The 18,549-nt window shown below is 37.2% G+C and overlaps 1 protein-coding gene across 7 annotated transcripts in view; it reads right to left on the reverse strand.

Annotated features, from left to right (window-relative positions):
- PLEKHH2 (pleckstrin homology, MyTH4 and FERM domain containing H2) overlaps positions 1–18,549 on the reverse strand; it is a 104,479-nt gene that overhangs the window by 23,166 nt on the left and 62,764 nt on the right. For 5 of the 7 annotated variants that reach the window (XR_003524735.2, XR_003524734.2, XR_003524736.2 and 2 more), the window contains 8 exons: positions 17,708–17,788; positions 15,231–15,410; positions 11,201–11,309; positions 10,161–10,273; positions 6,355–6,534; positions 4,329–4,426; positions 2,126–2,303; positions 619–774 (listed from right to left, as the gene is read on the reverse strand). Coding sequence is in view for 4 of the 7 variants with exons in the window: in XM_027622704.2 (XP_027478505.2) it covers positions 619–774; positions 2,126–2,303; positions 4,329–4,426; positions 6,355–6,534; positions 10,161–10,273; positions 11,201–11,309; positions 15,231–15,410; positions 17,708–17,788 (1,095 nt within the window). In the remaining 3 variants the exon portion in view is untranslated. The remainder of the gene's footprint in view (positions 1–618; positions 775–2,125; positions 2,304–4,328; positions 4,427–6,354; positions 6,535–10,160; positions 10,274–11,200; positions 11,310–15,230; positions 15,411–17,707; positions 17,789–18,549) is intronic. The other 2 variants (XM_027622705.2, XM_027622708.2) reach the window with 2 other exon arrangements.

Consider the following 18,549-nt stretch of genomic DNA (forward strand, 5'->3'; position numbering starts at 1 on the left):
ACTATGACCTAGAAAAGATCTTTTTAAAAAATCTTCCAGTTTTCCATCTTTGTTCATGATTTTCCTTATGTTTGCAATTCCCTTTATTTCCACAGGCCCATTTTCTACCCGTCCTTCAAAGTCCAGTTCAGCTCTTCCTGATTTTCCAGTGCTGAACTTAATCTCTGTGGAACATTCACAGGACTCTTAAATCATTTATCACTTTCAATTCTGACTTAAGTTTATTAGCGTATAAGGCTGCTCTTCCCCAAGCAAATTATAAATTCACTGTGGACAGGGACGACTGGTCCTTCTTTGCATTGCCCAGAAGGTCCAGCCCAGCTCCAACAACAGGTAAATATTGCCTAGTGAATGAACACGATAAAAAGCTATTTTATTAGAGTTTCCATACCTCCTCTCTTATTACCCTACTAGTTAGGGTAGTATTGCTATTATTAATCTTTTCCTGTCTCAACAAGGAGCATGTGTGTGTGCAGTCTGTGTTTAAGAATTCTACTTCAACAATTTTTTTATTGTGCAGATTAGATTATTTAAAATTTTTGAAACCTCCTGAACTAAATTTTTTGCAAATAGCAAAAAGTAGCGGGGTCTGCCTTCTTTAAAAGGAGTTGGCTTCACCTTTATGTTTCCTTGAAGACAATGCTCTAAATCCCTGCCAGAAGGATCGTCTGTGAATAATGCAAAGCCAGACTGTGTTGGCTTCCTCATTCCTGTATCTTGGTTCAAAGTGTTCAAAAATTCTTCCACTGTGGTAGATGCATCAAATCCAACTACCTAAGCAGAAATAACAAAGTTGTTCTCTTAATTAAAAACTACGTACATTTCAAACTTAAATTTCAAGAGGGATTTCAGGGGGGAGACAGGGCATATTTGATGCATGATTAATGATAACATATATTTATCTAGGTGCTTTAACTCCTCCCAAACCAAATCTCCACTGGAGAAAATTAATGTCATCTTAATTGCTAGGTTGCTGTAAGAATTCAGAAATCTTGGCTTCAGCCAACAGACATGAATTCCAAAATACAAAGATCATCTGACAGCCATAAACATCTTGCAGAGATATCATGCCCACCCATTAAAAGCAAACCAAGAACTACAGTACAATATGCAATCTTTAAGCTAATGGAAAAAAGTAAACAAGAAATGCACTTAAACAGTCACGGGGATGTAAAGTAGAGCATAGGGAATATAGTCAATAATCTTGTAATCACTTTGTATGGCGACAAATGGTAACTAGACTTATCTTTGTGATCATTTTGTAATGTATATAAATGTAGGATCACCACGTTGTACACCTGAAAGTAGTGTAACACTGTGTGCCAACACTTCAATAAAAAATGAATAAATAAAAATAAATAATGTTTGTTTCTTTAATATGCAGTTACATATCTGAACTCTGTGATTAAAAAGCTATGGCTGCAAAGATCAGCTGCCAGCTTTGGAACATGTTTGCTTCAGTTAATAAGTAAACATCTAGGGGCACCTGGGTGGCTTAGTCAGTTAAGCGGCTGCCTTCGGCTCAGGTCATGATCTTGGGGTCCTAGGATGGAGCCCCATGTGGGGTTCCCTGCTCAGCGGGGAGCCTGCTACTCCCTCTCCATCTGCCCTTCCCTTCACTTGTGCTCTCTCTTGCTCGCTCTCTCTCATAAATAAATAAATAAATAAATAAATAATAAAATCTATAAGAAAAAATAAGTGAACACCCAGATCTGAATGCTGGAAGGCCTGGAGGAGTTTTCCCAGATAATTCTTGAGATTCGGAGACTGAAAAAACTGTCTATACACACCCACTGTCAGTATTTATTTTCTCACCTAGCAAGTGCACTGGTTGGGAAAAGCCTCAACCAAAGTATTTTTGATTTTCTCTATCAGAATTATAAGAGCAGTAAAACTCCTCCCTTATTTGGCTCAATTTGGATTTCTGTGTGAATCCTTCTTAGCAAAACTGTTTCAAAACTCAGCTGTTCTGATAGAAGATGTAATATATTTGCACTTTTATAATCACTGCCAGCTGATGACAAAGGTAGGTAGACAGTCTCACTCCCCTATTCCACAGAAGCTACACGCAGGATTCACAAGGTTAAACAAGCATGCTTTCATCAGGGCAGAAAGTGTAACCCACCTGATATATCCCATTCATGAAATGCACAGGGATACTGAAGGGCAAAGAATGATGGTAAGGGTTTCGAAGAAGGGTTGAAAGAATTTCCATTCTTGAGGGTCTTGCTTCTCGATCTCCATTTTGTTGTGTTCTTTCTACACATCGCTGACAGTAAATGGCATATTTTCCAAATTCTGTCCTATAATACACAACTTAAGATAAAGCCTAGGAATAAATTTGAGACAACCTAATACATTATGTTGGTGTACATTACCATGTCTTATGCTAACTTTGACAGTAATTCTTCTTTTTGAACGATAATATTAAACTGCTATAACTTTCCCCAAATTCTAGTTTCTTTACTTTTGCAACTGACTGAATCAAACTTCCCCATAAAGCAGTCTTCCTCTTTATTGTATTATTGTAGTCACAAAATGAATTTAAAGTTACCAGTCATTATATGGCCAATAGACAGGAATTATATTAACAAATACAGAGGAAATAATTGTATGAAAATAGGGTAGGCTAACTTAAGAAACATGATGTAGCAGAGTTCTCTTTGGAGGAACATGGAGGTTAGTGCTTGACTGCTAAACTAGGTAAGAAAATACCTTCAAACAAAAAAATACAGGTATGTTCTTTCTTAACCCTATAAAACATGCACTTCTTAAAAAATCTTAAGCATTAAACAAAACCACTCGAGTAAATAAATGCAAAAACTGGATAGAGATCTTATTTGCCCTCATTTGTTATACATAATTTTTATAAAAGCAGACTGATAATACCTCCAAATATGTTTGTATTGTAAAGTGCCTTTTAGGCAGAGTTTAAAATGAAACCCTTTAGGGGTGTGCGACTCTTGATCTCAGGGGTGTGAGTTTGAACCCCACGTTAGCTGTAGAGATTACTTAAAAATGAAATTAAAATGCCTCCCTTTGGGGTGCCTGGGTGGTGCTGAGGGTTAAGCGTCCAACTCTTGGTTTTGGCTCAGGTCGTGATCTTAGGGTTGTGAGATCAAGCCCTGCGTCGGGCTCTGCACTCTGCAAGGAGTCTGGTTAAGACTCTCCCTCTGCCGGGGCACCTGGGTGGCTCAGTCATTTAAGCGGCTGCCTTCGGCTCAGGTCATGATTCCAGGGTCCTGGGATCGAGCCCCACATCGGGCTCCCTGCTTGGCGGGAAGCCTGCTTCTCCCTCTCCCACGCCCCCTGCTTGTGTTCCCTCTCTTGCTGTGTCTCTCTCTGTCAAATAAATAAATAAAATATTAAAAAAAAAAGACTCTCCCTCTCCCTTTACCTCTTCCCTCTCTGCACGTGCACACTCTCTCTCTTTCCCTCTCTCTCTCTCAAATAAATAAATCTTAAAATGCCACCCTTTGTCTAGGGCCTCTTCAGTGACTACAACTAAAATCACGTGACCTTGGGGCGCCTGGCTGGCTCCATCAGGAGAGCATGGGACTATTTGATCTTGGGATCATGAGTTCAAGCCCCACATTGGGGTATAGAGATTACTTAAAAATATAAATAAATAAATAAATAAATAAATAAATAAAATCACATGACTTTGATCACAGAGTCCCCCAAATATAATATGAACTGGGGAGTATTTTATTTCTAAGTTGTTTTCTGTTTCATTGTGTTTGTTTTGTTTGTTTTAGAGCCAGAGTCTATTTAAGTCACATAACACGAGACTGTTGTGCAAAATGATCCTGATAACCCCTGGCTGGGTGCCCTGGGTCCCACTGTAAGAAAGCCATACTGATGGCCGGATTTTAAATGTCTTTTTGAAGGGAGTAAAAATTCTGAAGCAATTCAAATACACACAGGTAAAAAAGGAGGGAAGACCCTTAGGGAAGTTTTCCCACCTAAAAGAATTCAAGGTAGAGAAAAATAGCTACAGGGAAAACGAAGGAAACAAAACAGTTGCTTTTACGGAATGAGCACCCACTCTTGCTAAGTCATCCACCCCTGAAATGTACAAAGACTTTTCACTTAAAAATATTCTTTGTCAGTTTTTCAAGCCTTTATTGCAGTCTTCTGTAAGAGATTTAGCACAACAAAGGAAATATTTTCCAAGCCTCACATAAAGGAGAACCAAGGGCTTCCTGTACCAACATTCGTTTCACACATTCTTCCGCAAATGTACCTGGCAGGTTACTAAATACTTATGACTTATTGTCGACTTTCAGAGCCACGTAAACCGTTCAGCTGGCTAGTTGTCTGCACACCTGGAATCTGCATTCCTCTTTAGGTGGAGCCTGAGGAGCCACAGGAAAGGATGGTGGGGAAGGAAGAGCCCAACACAGAGAGCCAAGAGCTGCCAGCCCTGGGCAAAGAGAAGCACCACAGGTTAGACACTACCTGGCAGGCAGAGACCCGAGTGAGAGCCAGTGTAACTGGCAGAGGCTGTGAGGAAAGGGATGATGATGGACCCTCTCAGCCCCCACAGGTTTTTGCTTCTTCCACATAAACATTATCTGCTTAGAGTACTTATAATACATACAAACATCCCACATTCCATAATCCATCTAATTGTATACCCTATTGTCTACAACTGAGGTACCCAAGGTCCTGTAGATATGGTAGTTCTTTTGACATCACTCTCAAAGAGTAGGGGCATTGTTTTTGTCCATTTATGTATTTACTCATTTGCTGAAATAGAAGTAATGGCTTTGAGGAAAGACAGACTGAAAACAGTAAAAAATCATATATCCCAAACCAAAACCAATCTACCCACACATACACACATATATACATATCTAAATAAGGGGCAAGTATAATAATATTAGCAGATAATATTAGTTATATATATATTAGCAATAGTTATATATATATATATATATTAGCAATAATATTAGTTAATGGGATTACATGTGATTTTTGTTTTTCCTTTGCTCTGTTCTGTATCTTCTATTTTTTTTTATTAAGCAAAAATAACTTCAATCATTTTGTAAATGTTATGTGAAAAAGAAGGAGGGGGAAAAAGGTACTGTCTCTGCTCTTGAGTTACCTACAGTCTAGGAGAGTTATATATTTTAACAGTAATTTACAATATAACATGGTTAATACCATGTCATAATCTTTTTTTTTTTTTTTAGTACAACCAACGGAGGGAATAATTAAGTGCTCTGGGAGTCAGGGAAGTATTCACAGGAGAGATGTTGCCTGGGTCAACTGTAAAGTCTACAGGTGGGAAGAGAGAAGGGGACCCAGGTAACAGGAAGAGCAGCAGGTGCAAGGTGAAGGATAATGTGAAGGCATGGTGTGCCTGAAGAATGGGGTGTGTTTACTCTTTCAGCGTATGCTGGATGCAGGATGCATAAAATTAAGTGGAGAAAGAGGAGGCTTCGGGAGCTAGATTATGAAGGACCCTCAATACAAACAAAGCTTAAGCTTCTGACATCGCTCATGCATGGGCCCTCCAAGGCCTGGGAACAGCCGTATCTACTGTGTTTCTATGATCCTGTGTTCTTTTAAAGTGTGTGAAAGTAACTTAAAAAAACCCCACATTATTAGTATAAGCTTAAATTGTGTAAGCTTCAACTCCCATGAAACCTGAATCCCCTGAGAGCACTATTTGCTAGGGTAAGAACTTTCTAGTTTCCTCCTGCACTTAATAGGGAGTTAATAAGCAAAGATTAAAACAGGCATTCATCGAAGAGTAAACATCAGTGACCAAAAGCTACCTGAAAATAAACTCAGCTGCACTAATAAAGAAAGGCATCCTAAATCACTAGTGAAATACCACTCTTTACCTGGAGAGAATTTAAAAGCAAAATGACACTGAACATTGTTGAAAATATGCGGAAATTCTAGAAATGGATTCAAAGAAATTCGCTGGACTTGTACTCAGAGTTTAGGTTTTGGAGATGTCTACTGTGGTGGTATTTATTATAAGAATAATGATTGGAAGAACCTAAATGTGTGGTGATTGATATTAATGCACCGTTAATGTTTTTGAAGAACGTTGAAGGATACAGGGGAAATGTTATGTTCTACAGTTTTAAAAAAGTAGTATGTACACTGCAGCTCTAGTGATGTGGAAACTGAGTGTGCATAACTACACACACATACACATTTATACAGAAACATAAATATATAAATAAACTGAAAGAATATACATCAAAATATTAATAGCTATTTTTTCTTTTCATACTTTTTGCACTTTTCAAATGTCTATATTGAGTATGTATCATGCTCACGGTGAGGAAAACAACATCATTTTAAATTGCACATATATGTATCAATACATACCTGCAGCGGTCCCGGTTGATTCTGCGGCTGTCTCCGTCTTGTCTGTTTAATGAGCTGACAGCAAATTTCATTCTGGAGCTCAGGATGTGTCAGACAGATTTGCAAAGCACTCTGGGCTAGAGATATATGATAATCAATCGCAGGGGAGTCAACTGCTGCATTTATAAAAAGCTGGCATGTCTGAATTAAAAAAGAAAAGATATACTCAAAGTGAGAAATGATTAGATTTATTCTGCATGAATTATATTGATTCTCTTCATAGCAATAGTTTTTGTTTAAAAGGATGGAAAAAGATATATTACGATAACACTAACCAAAGATATCTGGAGTGGCTACCTTAAAATCAGACAAAGTAGATTTCAGAGCAAGGAATTCTGTGAGAGATAAAGAGGGTCATTTTATAATGACAATGGGGTCAGTTCTGCTAGAGGACATAACAATCCCAAATGTTTATGTACTTAATAACACAGCTTCCAAATATATGGAGCAAAACCTGATAGGATTGCAAGGAGAAACAGACAAATCCTCAATTATAGTTGGAGATTTCAATATCCCTTTCGTAATAATTGAGAGAACAAGTAGACAGAAAATCATTAAGGATTTAGAAAACTTCAACAACACTATTAGCCAACTTCACCTAATTGACATTTATAGAACACTCCATCCAAGAGCAGAATATGCATTCATTTAAAAAGTATACAGAACATTAATGATCTGTCATCCACCAGACTATAAACTTCATATGAACAGTGACTATGTCTTATTTATCTTTGTATTCTCTACACAGCATAGAGTGACACAATAAATGTTTAATGAATTAATGCATTTAAAATCTGACTAAATGTAATATATATTAAGAAAGATTAAAGGGAAGTGTTCATAAACACAAATGGCTGGCTTTAACTACCACGTTGTTATATATAGTGGGTAGTCTTTACCTCTTCTGAGAACAGAATATAACCAAATAAATTGACTCTCTAATCTAAAGCACTGTGCCCAAGCATTACATGAAATGCTCAATGAAAAAAGATTTCTACCATTAAATTTCATCACGGTAAGGAAGTACCTATCATTATTTTATGAATGTTGAATTTGTTGAATGCCCTTTCAGCATCCATGGAGATGACTGACTATGATAACAAATAATAGTAATAGACACCCTAATACTTAGCCATCCTTGGTTTCCTGGAATAATTCTCTTTTAGTCACCATTTGGTATTCTTTTAAAGTGATGCTGGTTCCTCTTTACTAAGATTTTATTAGTTTTTGCATGAAATGCTCTGTTTTGTACAATCTTTTCTGGGGTTTGGTATCAAAGTAGTATTTCACAAAAAGAATCAGGTGATATGATGACTGAGAATTGCTTCAGAGTAATCCAATGTTGGGGGGCAATGGGAGTGGGGAGATGAAAACAAAACCGGCCATGTGCTAACAACTGTGAAGCTCGGTGACAAGTGCCTTGGAGCTCATGTTTTCTCAACTCTTACATAGGTTTGAAATTTTCCAAATTAAAAAGTAAAAGTAAAAGACAGAATTGAGGAAATGTCCTTCTTTTTCTATGCTTTGGGACATCTAAAGAGGATTAAAATGATCTATTCTTATAAAGTTTGGCAAATTCCCCTATTTATATTTCATTCTCCATTCAGTTTGGGCCATTTATACTTTATTATAATGTTCATTACTTCATTCAGATTTTCCAGCGTAGTTGTATGGAGTCTTCCTTGCTTGGGGTATTTGTATGTTCTACAGGAGGATTTTTTATTTTTTTTTATTTTTATTTATTTTTTAAGATTGTATTTATTTATTTGACATAGAGAAAGAAGGAGAGAGAGAGGCAGGCAGAGGGAGAGGGAGAAGCAGGCTCCCTGCTGAGCAGAGAGCCCGACATGGGACCCTGGGATCATTACCTGAGCCGAAGGCAGACGCTTAACCGACTGAGCCACCCAGGTGCCCCCATTATGGTAATTTTAAAACACGAGCAAAAATAGAGAACGGTATAAGGATCACACATATACCCATTACCCAGTGTTAACAATCATCAGCATTTTGTCAAACTTGTTTCATTCAAACCCCCTTCCACTTTTTTCTGGAATATTTTAATGTACATCATGTTATTTTATCAATAAATAGTTCAGTATGGATCTCCAATTGATAAAGGTTTTAGTCCATAACCACTATATCATATACCGCCAAATTAATAATAATTTATGTTATCTAATAAACAGATGTTTTTTTGAGATGGGAGGAATGTAGGCAAGAAGAAGCCAAAAGAAAGACAAAAATTGAAAACTAGGGCAAAATGAAACACTAAGGTCCTGGTGTGGAGTGAAGACCTGAATCCACAGAAGGTACACAAGATTCTGAGGCTGGAGGAAAGGAAGAGAAAGAAAATAAATGAGAGAATGTCTGTCGGGGAGAGATATTTGAGGTGCTCATGTCTGATGCTCTCTAATTTTCTCGGTGAAGCAGAAGGTAAGTTTGTTGTGAAGAACATTATTGAATAGGGAGTTTGGGGGTGGGGTGTGACCAAAGACAAGCAAAAGAAGAGGCAGTCAGCCCTGAGGAATGAAGACCACGCATTTATATTGGCTCCAGTCCACACATGGTTGCATGATGTTCTCTAGCTGTGTGCATTTGATCAACGTGGAAGTGGACAAGGCTGATCTATGTTGGGGCTTGGCTGAAGAATGCATGGAATTATGGGTCCCAAGGAACTGACTATTAATGAAAGCCATCTAGGCTGGCTAAAGAAGGAAGAAAAGCCAAGAAACAGTTACCATGCTCTCGCTTGATCTCAAAGAAAATAAATGACTCAAAACAAGGGTCTTAGGATGAAAAATGGAAGAATAAGAAAAGAAGAGAACTCATAGGCTAAGAGATTATGGTTATAGAAAGAGATACTAGAATTGAAGCTTGCAGAGGTGGTATACTTATAAGGAATGGTGGGGTCAGGAAAATGGGAAGGTGAAGCCGACTACAGGTGAAGCTTACTGGCATTAAGGTCAGGAATCCTAAGAACATGGCACTAGTGAGTGAAGTGAAAATAAAGTCATTCAACATAATGGCAAAATTTGAGGTTGAGGGCGCCTGGGTGGCTCAGTCGGTGAGGCGTCTGCCTTCGGCTCAGGTCATGATCCCAGGGTCCTGGGATGGAGCCCCGCATCGGGCTCCCTGCTCAGCAGGGGAGCCTGCTTCTCCCTCTCCCTCTGCCTGCCGCTTCCCCTGCTTGTGCTCCCTCCCTCCCTCTCTGTTAAATAAATAAAAATCTTAAAAAAAAATTTGAGGTTGAAAGAGTGTGAATTGGGAGCCAAAATCCTTGATGAAAGTGGAAGAGTTACCAGAAAGTGACTGATGACAGAGATGAGGGGGAAAAGAGTGATATAGTTGAATGGCAAATGGCAAAACTTTCAAGTGATCAGGGATTTCTAATAGAAGTTGAGCAAGAAGGTTTACAGAATAGCAATGGAGAAGAAGGGTGTTGACCCCTCTCTTCCAACACTGAGGGAGGTGTGATGTGAGAAATCTCTCCTTCTGAGAGGCTGAAGGGAAAATGATTCTTCTGATATTAAGTGTTTTACACTGCCCAAACCATTCATAGTTTATTTAAGTAAATCCCAAGTCCTCACTCAGAAAGCATATTGAATTCACCTAATTTTATCTCAGTAGATTTTCTTAATAATAAAAACGATGATGCTGATCACGTTTTGAATTTTTTCGGAGAGAGCGAAACTTTACAACCTAAATTATTTACTTTTATTTTTTCCAATTAAAATTTTAACAATGTATAAGCCCATATAAAGTTTTACCTTAAATAATTTAATAGCTTCTGTCTGTAGAGCTTCAGAAGGTAGTGTTGTCAATGGAGAAATGATTCCTTCTTTGCTGTGACACAAAGTAGGGTGTCTCCATATCTGAGAAGCTAATACATAATAAAATGTGAACAGAAAACAGAAGAATCACTTATTTTGCCCTCCCATTAATTAGCCCTTTAGAAATTAGCTCATTCAGGCCTAGCTCACAACCTTGAGTCATATAGGTCACGAAAAACCTTTGGCAACATTATCTTATTTGTTTCCAGGCCATTGGGATTCTCATGTTTCTGTTTTGAATAAACTAAATCTAGGAAAGTTTGGTCCTAATATTCTAGGCTAAAACAAGTCTACCAGAGCACTATCACATTGCTGAAATGTGCTAAAGACTGGTGATCCAGGTAGGAGAGATGCCTCTGAGAAGGAACTGGTGAGAGACAGAGGAAGAGAATCCAAAGTAGAGGGAGATAAAAGATAAAGAGAAACTTGAAGTCTTTCCTAAAAATCAATATTTTTTAAATTCCTACGCTAGATACTGCAAATATGATCTCTGTATTATGTAAAGCATAGCATGGAATCTATACTTTCAATAGGGACACCTGAGCCATAAAAAAATAATTTTAATGCAAAGCAACAAATGCTATAAAAGAGTTAAATGTAGAGTGCTTTGGGACATACTTTTAATATTTATTAAGTACGTTCTATGAGCCAGATGCTAATGTGGAGTAGGCTTGCTGATGGGGGAAGCTCCTAAGGTAGGTAGGATTTTATCAGGTTAGTTAGAAATGTGAAGGAAGGGGGTAGTTTCAGGCAGAAGGAGTAGTGTGAGCAAAGGTAGAATGGTTACAGGACATGGCAATCAGGGACTGATGGTGTCCCTAGAGTCTAAGAGCCACAGTAAGAGAGTTGGCCTATGACAAGCAAAGCCAATGAAAAGATGGGTACATTGCAGGGAAACAGGAACTCACAAAGTAAGAACTCAGTTAGGCTAAGGGGGTTGGGTCCATTTCATACAGCCTTACATGCTGTGAACTTACAAGGCTCTCCTTCAATATTCAGCAGTTTGCAAACGAGTTGTTCAAATTCTGATCCAACATTTACAGTGTTACTTCCTGCTGCAACAGTCAGATGATAAAGCCAAGTGTCCTTCAAGTCAAAACACATTAACAGAGATGTTAACCAAGATATAATTTTTGATGACTTAAAGAAAAAACAACTTGTATAAACAGTAGAAAACTTTGACACTGAAAAAATTCTTTAATTTTTAAATAAGAACCAAAAGCCACCTAGTCAAATAGTTCCAAAGCAGGTTCACCTGAACTATGCTCATAGTGCCTTTTCCCATTGTTCACATTTTTATTGTTTTCTATAGATGTCTCTTAGAAAACCATGATAAAATTAAGGAAGTTAATATGATGTTGAAAGACTAGAATAAATACAACCAATTCACATTCTTTTAAGAAACATAATAAAGTCTATCAAATTTAAAATCTGACTCCCAATACATATGAATAACACATACAAAATACTTGGGAAATCCAGAAAATATAAAGAAGAAAATAATACCCAGAAAGAACTTACCTCAACACAATAAAGGCCATATAAGAAAAGCCCACAGCTAATATCACACTCAATGGTAAAAAACAAAGCTTTTCCTTCAAGCTCTGGAACAAAGCAAGGATGCCCATTCTTGCTACTTCTATTCAATATAGCACTGGAAGTCCTAGCCAGAGCAATAGGGTAAGAAAAAGAAATAAAAGGCATCCAAATTGGGAAGGAAGAAGTAAAATTACCTCTTTGCAGATGACATGATCTTATACATAGAAAACCCTAAAGATGCCACAAAAACATTGTCAGAATAAATGAATTCAGCAAAGTTGCAGGATGCAAAATCAACATACATAAGTTAGTTGCATTTCTATACACTAACAATGAATTATCCAAAAGGGAAATGAAGAAAATAATCCCATTTACGAGGGAATCAAAAAGAATAAAATACTTAGGAATAGACCTAACAAACCAGGTGAAAGACTTATACACCAAAAACTATAAAATACGGATGAAATAAATTAAAGCAGATACAGATAAATGGAAAGACATTTAGTATTCATGCGTTGGTATAATTAATATTATTAACTACCTAAAGCACCTCCAGATTCAGTGCAATTCCTATCAAAATCCCAGTGGAATTTTTAACAGAAATAGAAAAACCAATCCTAAGGAACCACAGAAGATCCTGAATAGCCAAAGCAATCTTGAGCAAGAAGAACAAAGCTGGAGGCATCACACTTCCTGATTCAAAATATATTACAAGCCTACAATAATCAAAACAGCTTGGTATGGCATGAAAACACACATACAGGCCAATGGAATAGAACAGAGAGCCTGGAAAGAAACCCATGCATATATGGTCAACTTATCTGTGGCAAGACTGCCAAGAATACATTATGGGGAAAGGATAGTCTCCTTGATAAATGGTTTTGGAAAAACTGGATACCCACATGCAAAAGAATGAAATTGGACCCTTATCTTACGCCACACATAAAAATCAACTCAAAAATGGAATAAAGACTTAAACATAAGACCTGAAACCACAAAAGTCCTAGAAGAAAACATAGGGACAAAGCTTCTGGGCAGTGACCTTGGTGATGATTGCTTAGATATGATACCAAAAGCACAGGCAACAAAAGTAAAAATAGACAAGTGTGATTATACTAAACAAAAAAGCTTCTGCACAGCAAAGGAAACAACAAAATGAAAAGGCAACCTATGAAATGGGAGAAAATACTGCAAACCATTTATCTAATAAAGGGTTCATATCCAAAATACATAAGGAACTCCTACAACTCAACAGTAAAAAAACAAATAACCCAATTAAAAAATGAGCAAAGGAAAAAGAAATGGGCAAAGGAACTGAATAGACATTTCTCTAAAGAAGACATACAAATGGCCAACAGACACATGAAAAGGTGTTCAACATCACTAATCATCAAGGAAATACCAATCAAAACCATAATAAGATATCACCTCACACTCACTAGAATGGCTTTTATCAGGGGTACCTGGCTCAGTTGGTTAAGCATCTGCCTTTGGCTCAGGTCATGATCCCAGTGCCCCCCCGCCCCAAATCGGGCTCCCTGCTCAGAGGGGAGGAGTCTGCTTCTCCCTCTGTCCTCTCCTGGCTCATGCTCATACTCTCTCTCTCAAATAAATAAATAAAATCTTAAAAAAAAAAAAGAATGGCTTTTATAAAAAAAAAAAGTAATAACAAATGCTGGCAAGGATGTGGAGAAAAGGGAACACTTATTCACTGCTAGTTGGAATGCAAACTGGTGCTGCGGCTATGGAAAACATGGAGGCTCCTCAAAAAAACTAAAAATAGAACTACCCTATGATCCAGCAATTGTACTTCTGGGTACATATCCAAACAAATTGAAACCAGGATCACAAAGAGATATCTGCACTCACATGTTTATTTGCAGCATTATTCACAATAGCCAACACATGGAAGCAGCCGAAATGTCCACTGACAGATGAATGGCTAAAGTAGATGTGGTATATACATACAATGCAATACTATGCCTTAAAAAGAAGGAATAATTTATAAAAGTTGTTTATATGTTAGAGATATAGTAGCCATCCATGAAATATTTTATTTTTTGTATTATCCTTTTGGTTCTGTTTGAGATTTTATTTGATACAGACAAGTATTTCAATTTTTAAAAAATTTTTTTTTCATTTGAGAGAGAGAGAGCACGAGCAGGGTGGAGGGTCAGAGAGAGAGGGAGAAGCAGGCTCTCTGCTGAGCAGGGAGCCCAATGTAGGGTTTGATCCCAGGACCCCGGGATCCTGACCTGAGCCAAAGGCAGATGTTTAACCAACTGAGCCACCCAGGCACCCCTCAATTTTTTGTAGTCAAATATATAACCCATGTCTTTTTTTTTTTAAAGATTTTATGTATTTATTTGACAGAGAGAGATAGTGAGAGAGGGTACACAAGCAGGGGGGGAGTGGGAGAGGGAGAAGCAGGCTTCCCACTGAGCAGGGAGCCCGACGCGGGGTTCGATCCTAGGACCCTGGGATCATGACCTGAGCTGAAGGCAGACACTTAACGACTGAACCACCCAGGCGCCCTATCACCCGTTTCTACTGTGATTTCTTACATTGCTTTTTCTTTTTAGAAAGTGCCTTCTATTCAGAGATCAGATAAAGGCTCTTTGAAAAAATAATTTCATTTAACTCTTTACATTCGTTTAGAACTATTTTGCTATATGTGTGAGATGAAAAACTAATGTTTTAATGTTCCTAAATAGCCAATTTCCTCAATATATAAAGAGCATACCATACTATGTATTGAATAATCCATTACCTCCCCCTTGATCTGTGATGCCTCTTTTATCACAAATTAGTTTTTATATATTTATTTTATATTATATTAACTTTAGTATTGTTTACTTATTACACATACATATAATACATATAATGATTCATTTTCAACTGTATCTAAACCAAAATTTTGTTGAAAATGAGTCAAAAATATAAGAGGGAGGCCTTAGAGTCACCCAAAAATACTCAGTCTAAGAGATCCACATTTTGAACATAAGGTCTCTTTGTCTTCTGCCTTCATGTGCTCATTTCAGCCTTGAGGTCACTTTTAACGAGAGGATAGAAAAATGACACACGTGGGCGCCTGAGTGGCTCAGTTGGTTGGGCGACTGCCTTCGGCTCCGGTCATGATCCTGGAGTCCCGGGATCGAGTCCCGCATCGGGCTCCCTGCTCGGCGGGGAGTCTGCTTCACCCTCTGACCCTCCTCCCTCTTGTGCTCCTTCTCATTCTCTCTCTCTAAAACAAATGAATAAAATCTTTAAAAAAAAAAAGAAAGAAAGAAAAAGGACACATGTGAACAAGGCTAGCTTCCAGGGACATGAAGAATCTCTGAAAATAGAGTTGAAGGTCTTTAACAAAGTTCTTTTCTTCGTGTCCATAAAATTGATTTGATAATTATTACCAGTACTTAATGACCTCAGTGTACACCATTCAAAATCAACCAGTAAGTCCCTAGGTACCTTTTCATGCTTAGATCCAATCAGGAGGTAAGTCGGACCTTGGTCTTTCGGGTGGATCACGATGGTGTAATGTGTGGATAACAGACTTCTCCCACTGGCTTCATAATCTTCATCTGAATCACAGGATCTATCAACCTCTTCAACTTTAGCCTCCCTGAGTTTGATCTGACCTAAAGGAAACTAAAGTAAATGTTAGTGATTGTGAGGAAGGCACTTTCTAGGTCTTTTCCTACTAAAATTTTTCACAGTCCCTTTCATTCTTACCTTTATAAAGCATATCTTTTTTTAAATGAATGCCTAAAGTCAGTTGGGTTATCTACATTGTTACAAAAGTAGTAGCCACAACTGAAATGCCCAACTGTAATATAAAAGGACAGTTTGAATACTAGACAAGAAGCTACTTCTGTGCAGTGGTTCAGATTATTCATTACACTAAAATGATCCATTACCTAGCCAAGCAATTACATAATTCAGTCAAAATATTCATTTGACTTCCTCCTCCCTCCCCCCACCCCCAGAATTTATTTGATTAAGGTACTGGATCAAAAGGACAGTGTAGACAAAGTCTCAATACTATTCATATAAAAAGTGACAAGGTTAGGCAGCTGATACAAAGAAGTGTGATTAACTATCACCCTAAACCCCAGTGAGAAGTGTTTTGAGGGTATTTATTAACACATATATCACAGAACAATGCTATGATTTCTTCCATCTTATGTTGGGAGTAAGAAAAACTTCCTAAAACTGACTTACATTGAATTTTACCTACTTTTATTGACAAAAGCAATCCAATCTGTTGTGTTGAACATTTAGCATATTTGTTTTAAAACTTTTGCTTTAATTAAGTACATTTATTCCATGGTCTGCTTTGAATTAACAGCTTCTAAAATATTTTATCAGGTTTGCATTTGCATTCTGAAAATGTTTGTTCTAACCTGAAGGATATTTACCATCATCCATTTTCATGCTCAGGCCCAGGGCTCAATGCTTGGATTTTTTTTTTCCCATTACACTCAGTCTCTGGGTGATCTCATCCAAGCTCATAGCTTTAATACTGACATAATTAGCTACTCTCATGTTTGTACCTCCAGACTCACTATCTCTATTTAGCTGTCTAATAGCCTCTCAAACAACCCGCTCTGCCCAGTCTTCTCTATCCCTCAGTTATTGGCAACTTTATTTCTCGTTTAGTCCCAAACCTTGGCATCAGTACTAACGTTCTCACTATTCCTCAAACACACCAGGCACACTCCTGCCTCAGAGCCTTTGCACTTGCTGTTCCCTCTGCCTGGCATGCTATTGCCTGAAATATCCACATAGCTGCTCTTTTACTTCCTTCAGAACCTAATAAAAATGTCACCTTCTCAGTGAAGTCTTACCTGGATATCTTATCTAAGTTGAATTATTATCTGCCTAATAGCTGATTAATAGTACAGAATTAATTATTTTAACTAAATGTATTGTCTTGCATGGGAAACATGACTTTTCTCCATTAAATTAATAACCATTTTCTCAGTAGTCACTATGAGCAAAGCACTCTTCTGGGCACTGAAAGAAGAAAATTTACTTCTGAAGGAAAAAACCCACAAAATTACTTACCTACATGCTTTCAGAAAAAGAAAGGCAAGAAAACAAAAGCCAAATAAATAAAGAAAGAATAATATTTTTTACTTATTAAATAAATAAAATTTTATTTATGAATATGTTTATTATATATTTATAGTATTATATTTATAATAATAGATAGCAAGCTTCTAAAAATGGGATAAAGAAAACTAATTCTACTGTGATAATATATGACAATACTATCTTAATTATGTTTAGGCATATCCAATCATGAAAATCAAGAGTCCATCCACCCCAACATTTAAAGATGATATTCATTTTACCAAAGGATTCATCAATTCACTATTCCAAAAAAATAGTAAATAGACCTAGTGTTTTTACATGTTTTGACTGAATTAAAAAAGACACCGCTCCAGATTAAAAACAAATTGTTTCTGAAACAGCTATCGTATGCGATGAAGTAGGTCTACACAGACTCACCTGCATTCTCAATAGTTTTCCAGTGATTATAATGGATCTCTACTCATCCATCTGGATGGATAAAGGATTTGATGGCCTGGGACAGGACTGGATTCTTGTCCCTCCCCAGATTTTTCTTTCCTATCTTGCTGTCCCCTTCCTTCAACCTTACCTAGTCTGTCAGAACCTCGGAAAAATGAGAAATTGCAGTTGGGAGTGGGGAAGGCTTTTCTCTTTTAAGACCAAGATGCATTCCTTAAAAGTTGCTAAGACTTCTAATTAAGAATCAAGAACCCTGTAGGTATGTGATTACCTCAGTAATAAATTTTATGCAAGATTTCAACCTTATCAAAAATTCTAAAGTTTTAGCTAGCATGGAACGGTGAAAGAGAACACTTTAAGCCACAACCAACAAAAATTTCTCAATTAGTTTATTAAAAATATATACATACCTTATCTTCTTGACTACGAAAATAATATAATGTTTTTCCTATAAGAGTACACCAGACTCTCTTGGAGTAGCCATGCTTTACCTGAAATCATATTTCAAAGAATTACAAATGTAGCTCAGAACTCAGACACCCTGAAGTATAGCATATACACTCTACCTGAAACTCTGTATGTATCCAGTTTCTTCAAGGTACAAGTGATATTCCAACTAGATTGTCCAAATGCAGTTTAGGATTGACCTGTTACAGCAGTAGCAGGGCATGTCTGACTTTGATGTTCACCATTTAACACTTAAAAAATGTTTGCTGTATACTATTCCTAGGGTTGAGAATTCAAAGACGGATAAAACAAGATGCCTATTTTACAAGTAAGTGTATTTCATAGTTTCCGTGTTTCACAGATTTTCAATAACCTTGTGGCTCTCTGGGTTAACCCCCTAATAATGTTAGAAATGAGAAGATTAAAATCTAAAAAATTCTAGTGCTCTCCCAAATGTTAAAGATTCACTCATTCAAAACATTTGATGCCTCCTCCAGAAGGATTCATACAAAATAATAAAATAATATTAAATTCTATAATTACATACTGAATTCTGCCTATACGTCAGAACTATGTTAAGTGAGTGGGACAGAATTTGAATCTAGCTCCTGAAATTGAATAGTCAGAGATTGCTCTAGGGTCTGGGAATAGGGATATGAATAAGACACAGGCTCCTTCCACAGGGAGCTCACAACCTTGAGAGGAAGACAACAAAACCAGCAGTATGCTATATACCGTCATTAAGAACACAAAAAGTTTACATTTATATCTGCTTCATGTGGAAGACATTTAATCAAAACTTTTA

The sequence above is a fragment of the Zalophus californianus genome, chromosome 8, assembly GCF_009762305.2.
Source record: "Zalophus californianus isolate mZalCal1 chromosome 8, mZalCal1.pri.v2, whole genome shotgun sequence".
NCBI lineage: Eukaryota > Metazoa > Chordata > Mammalia > Carnivora > Otariidae > Zalophus > Zalophus californianus.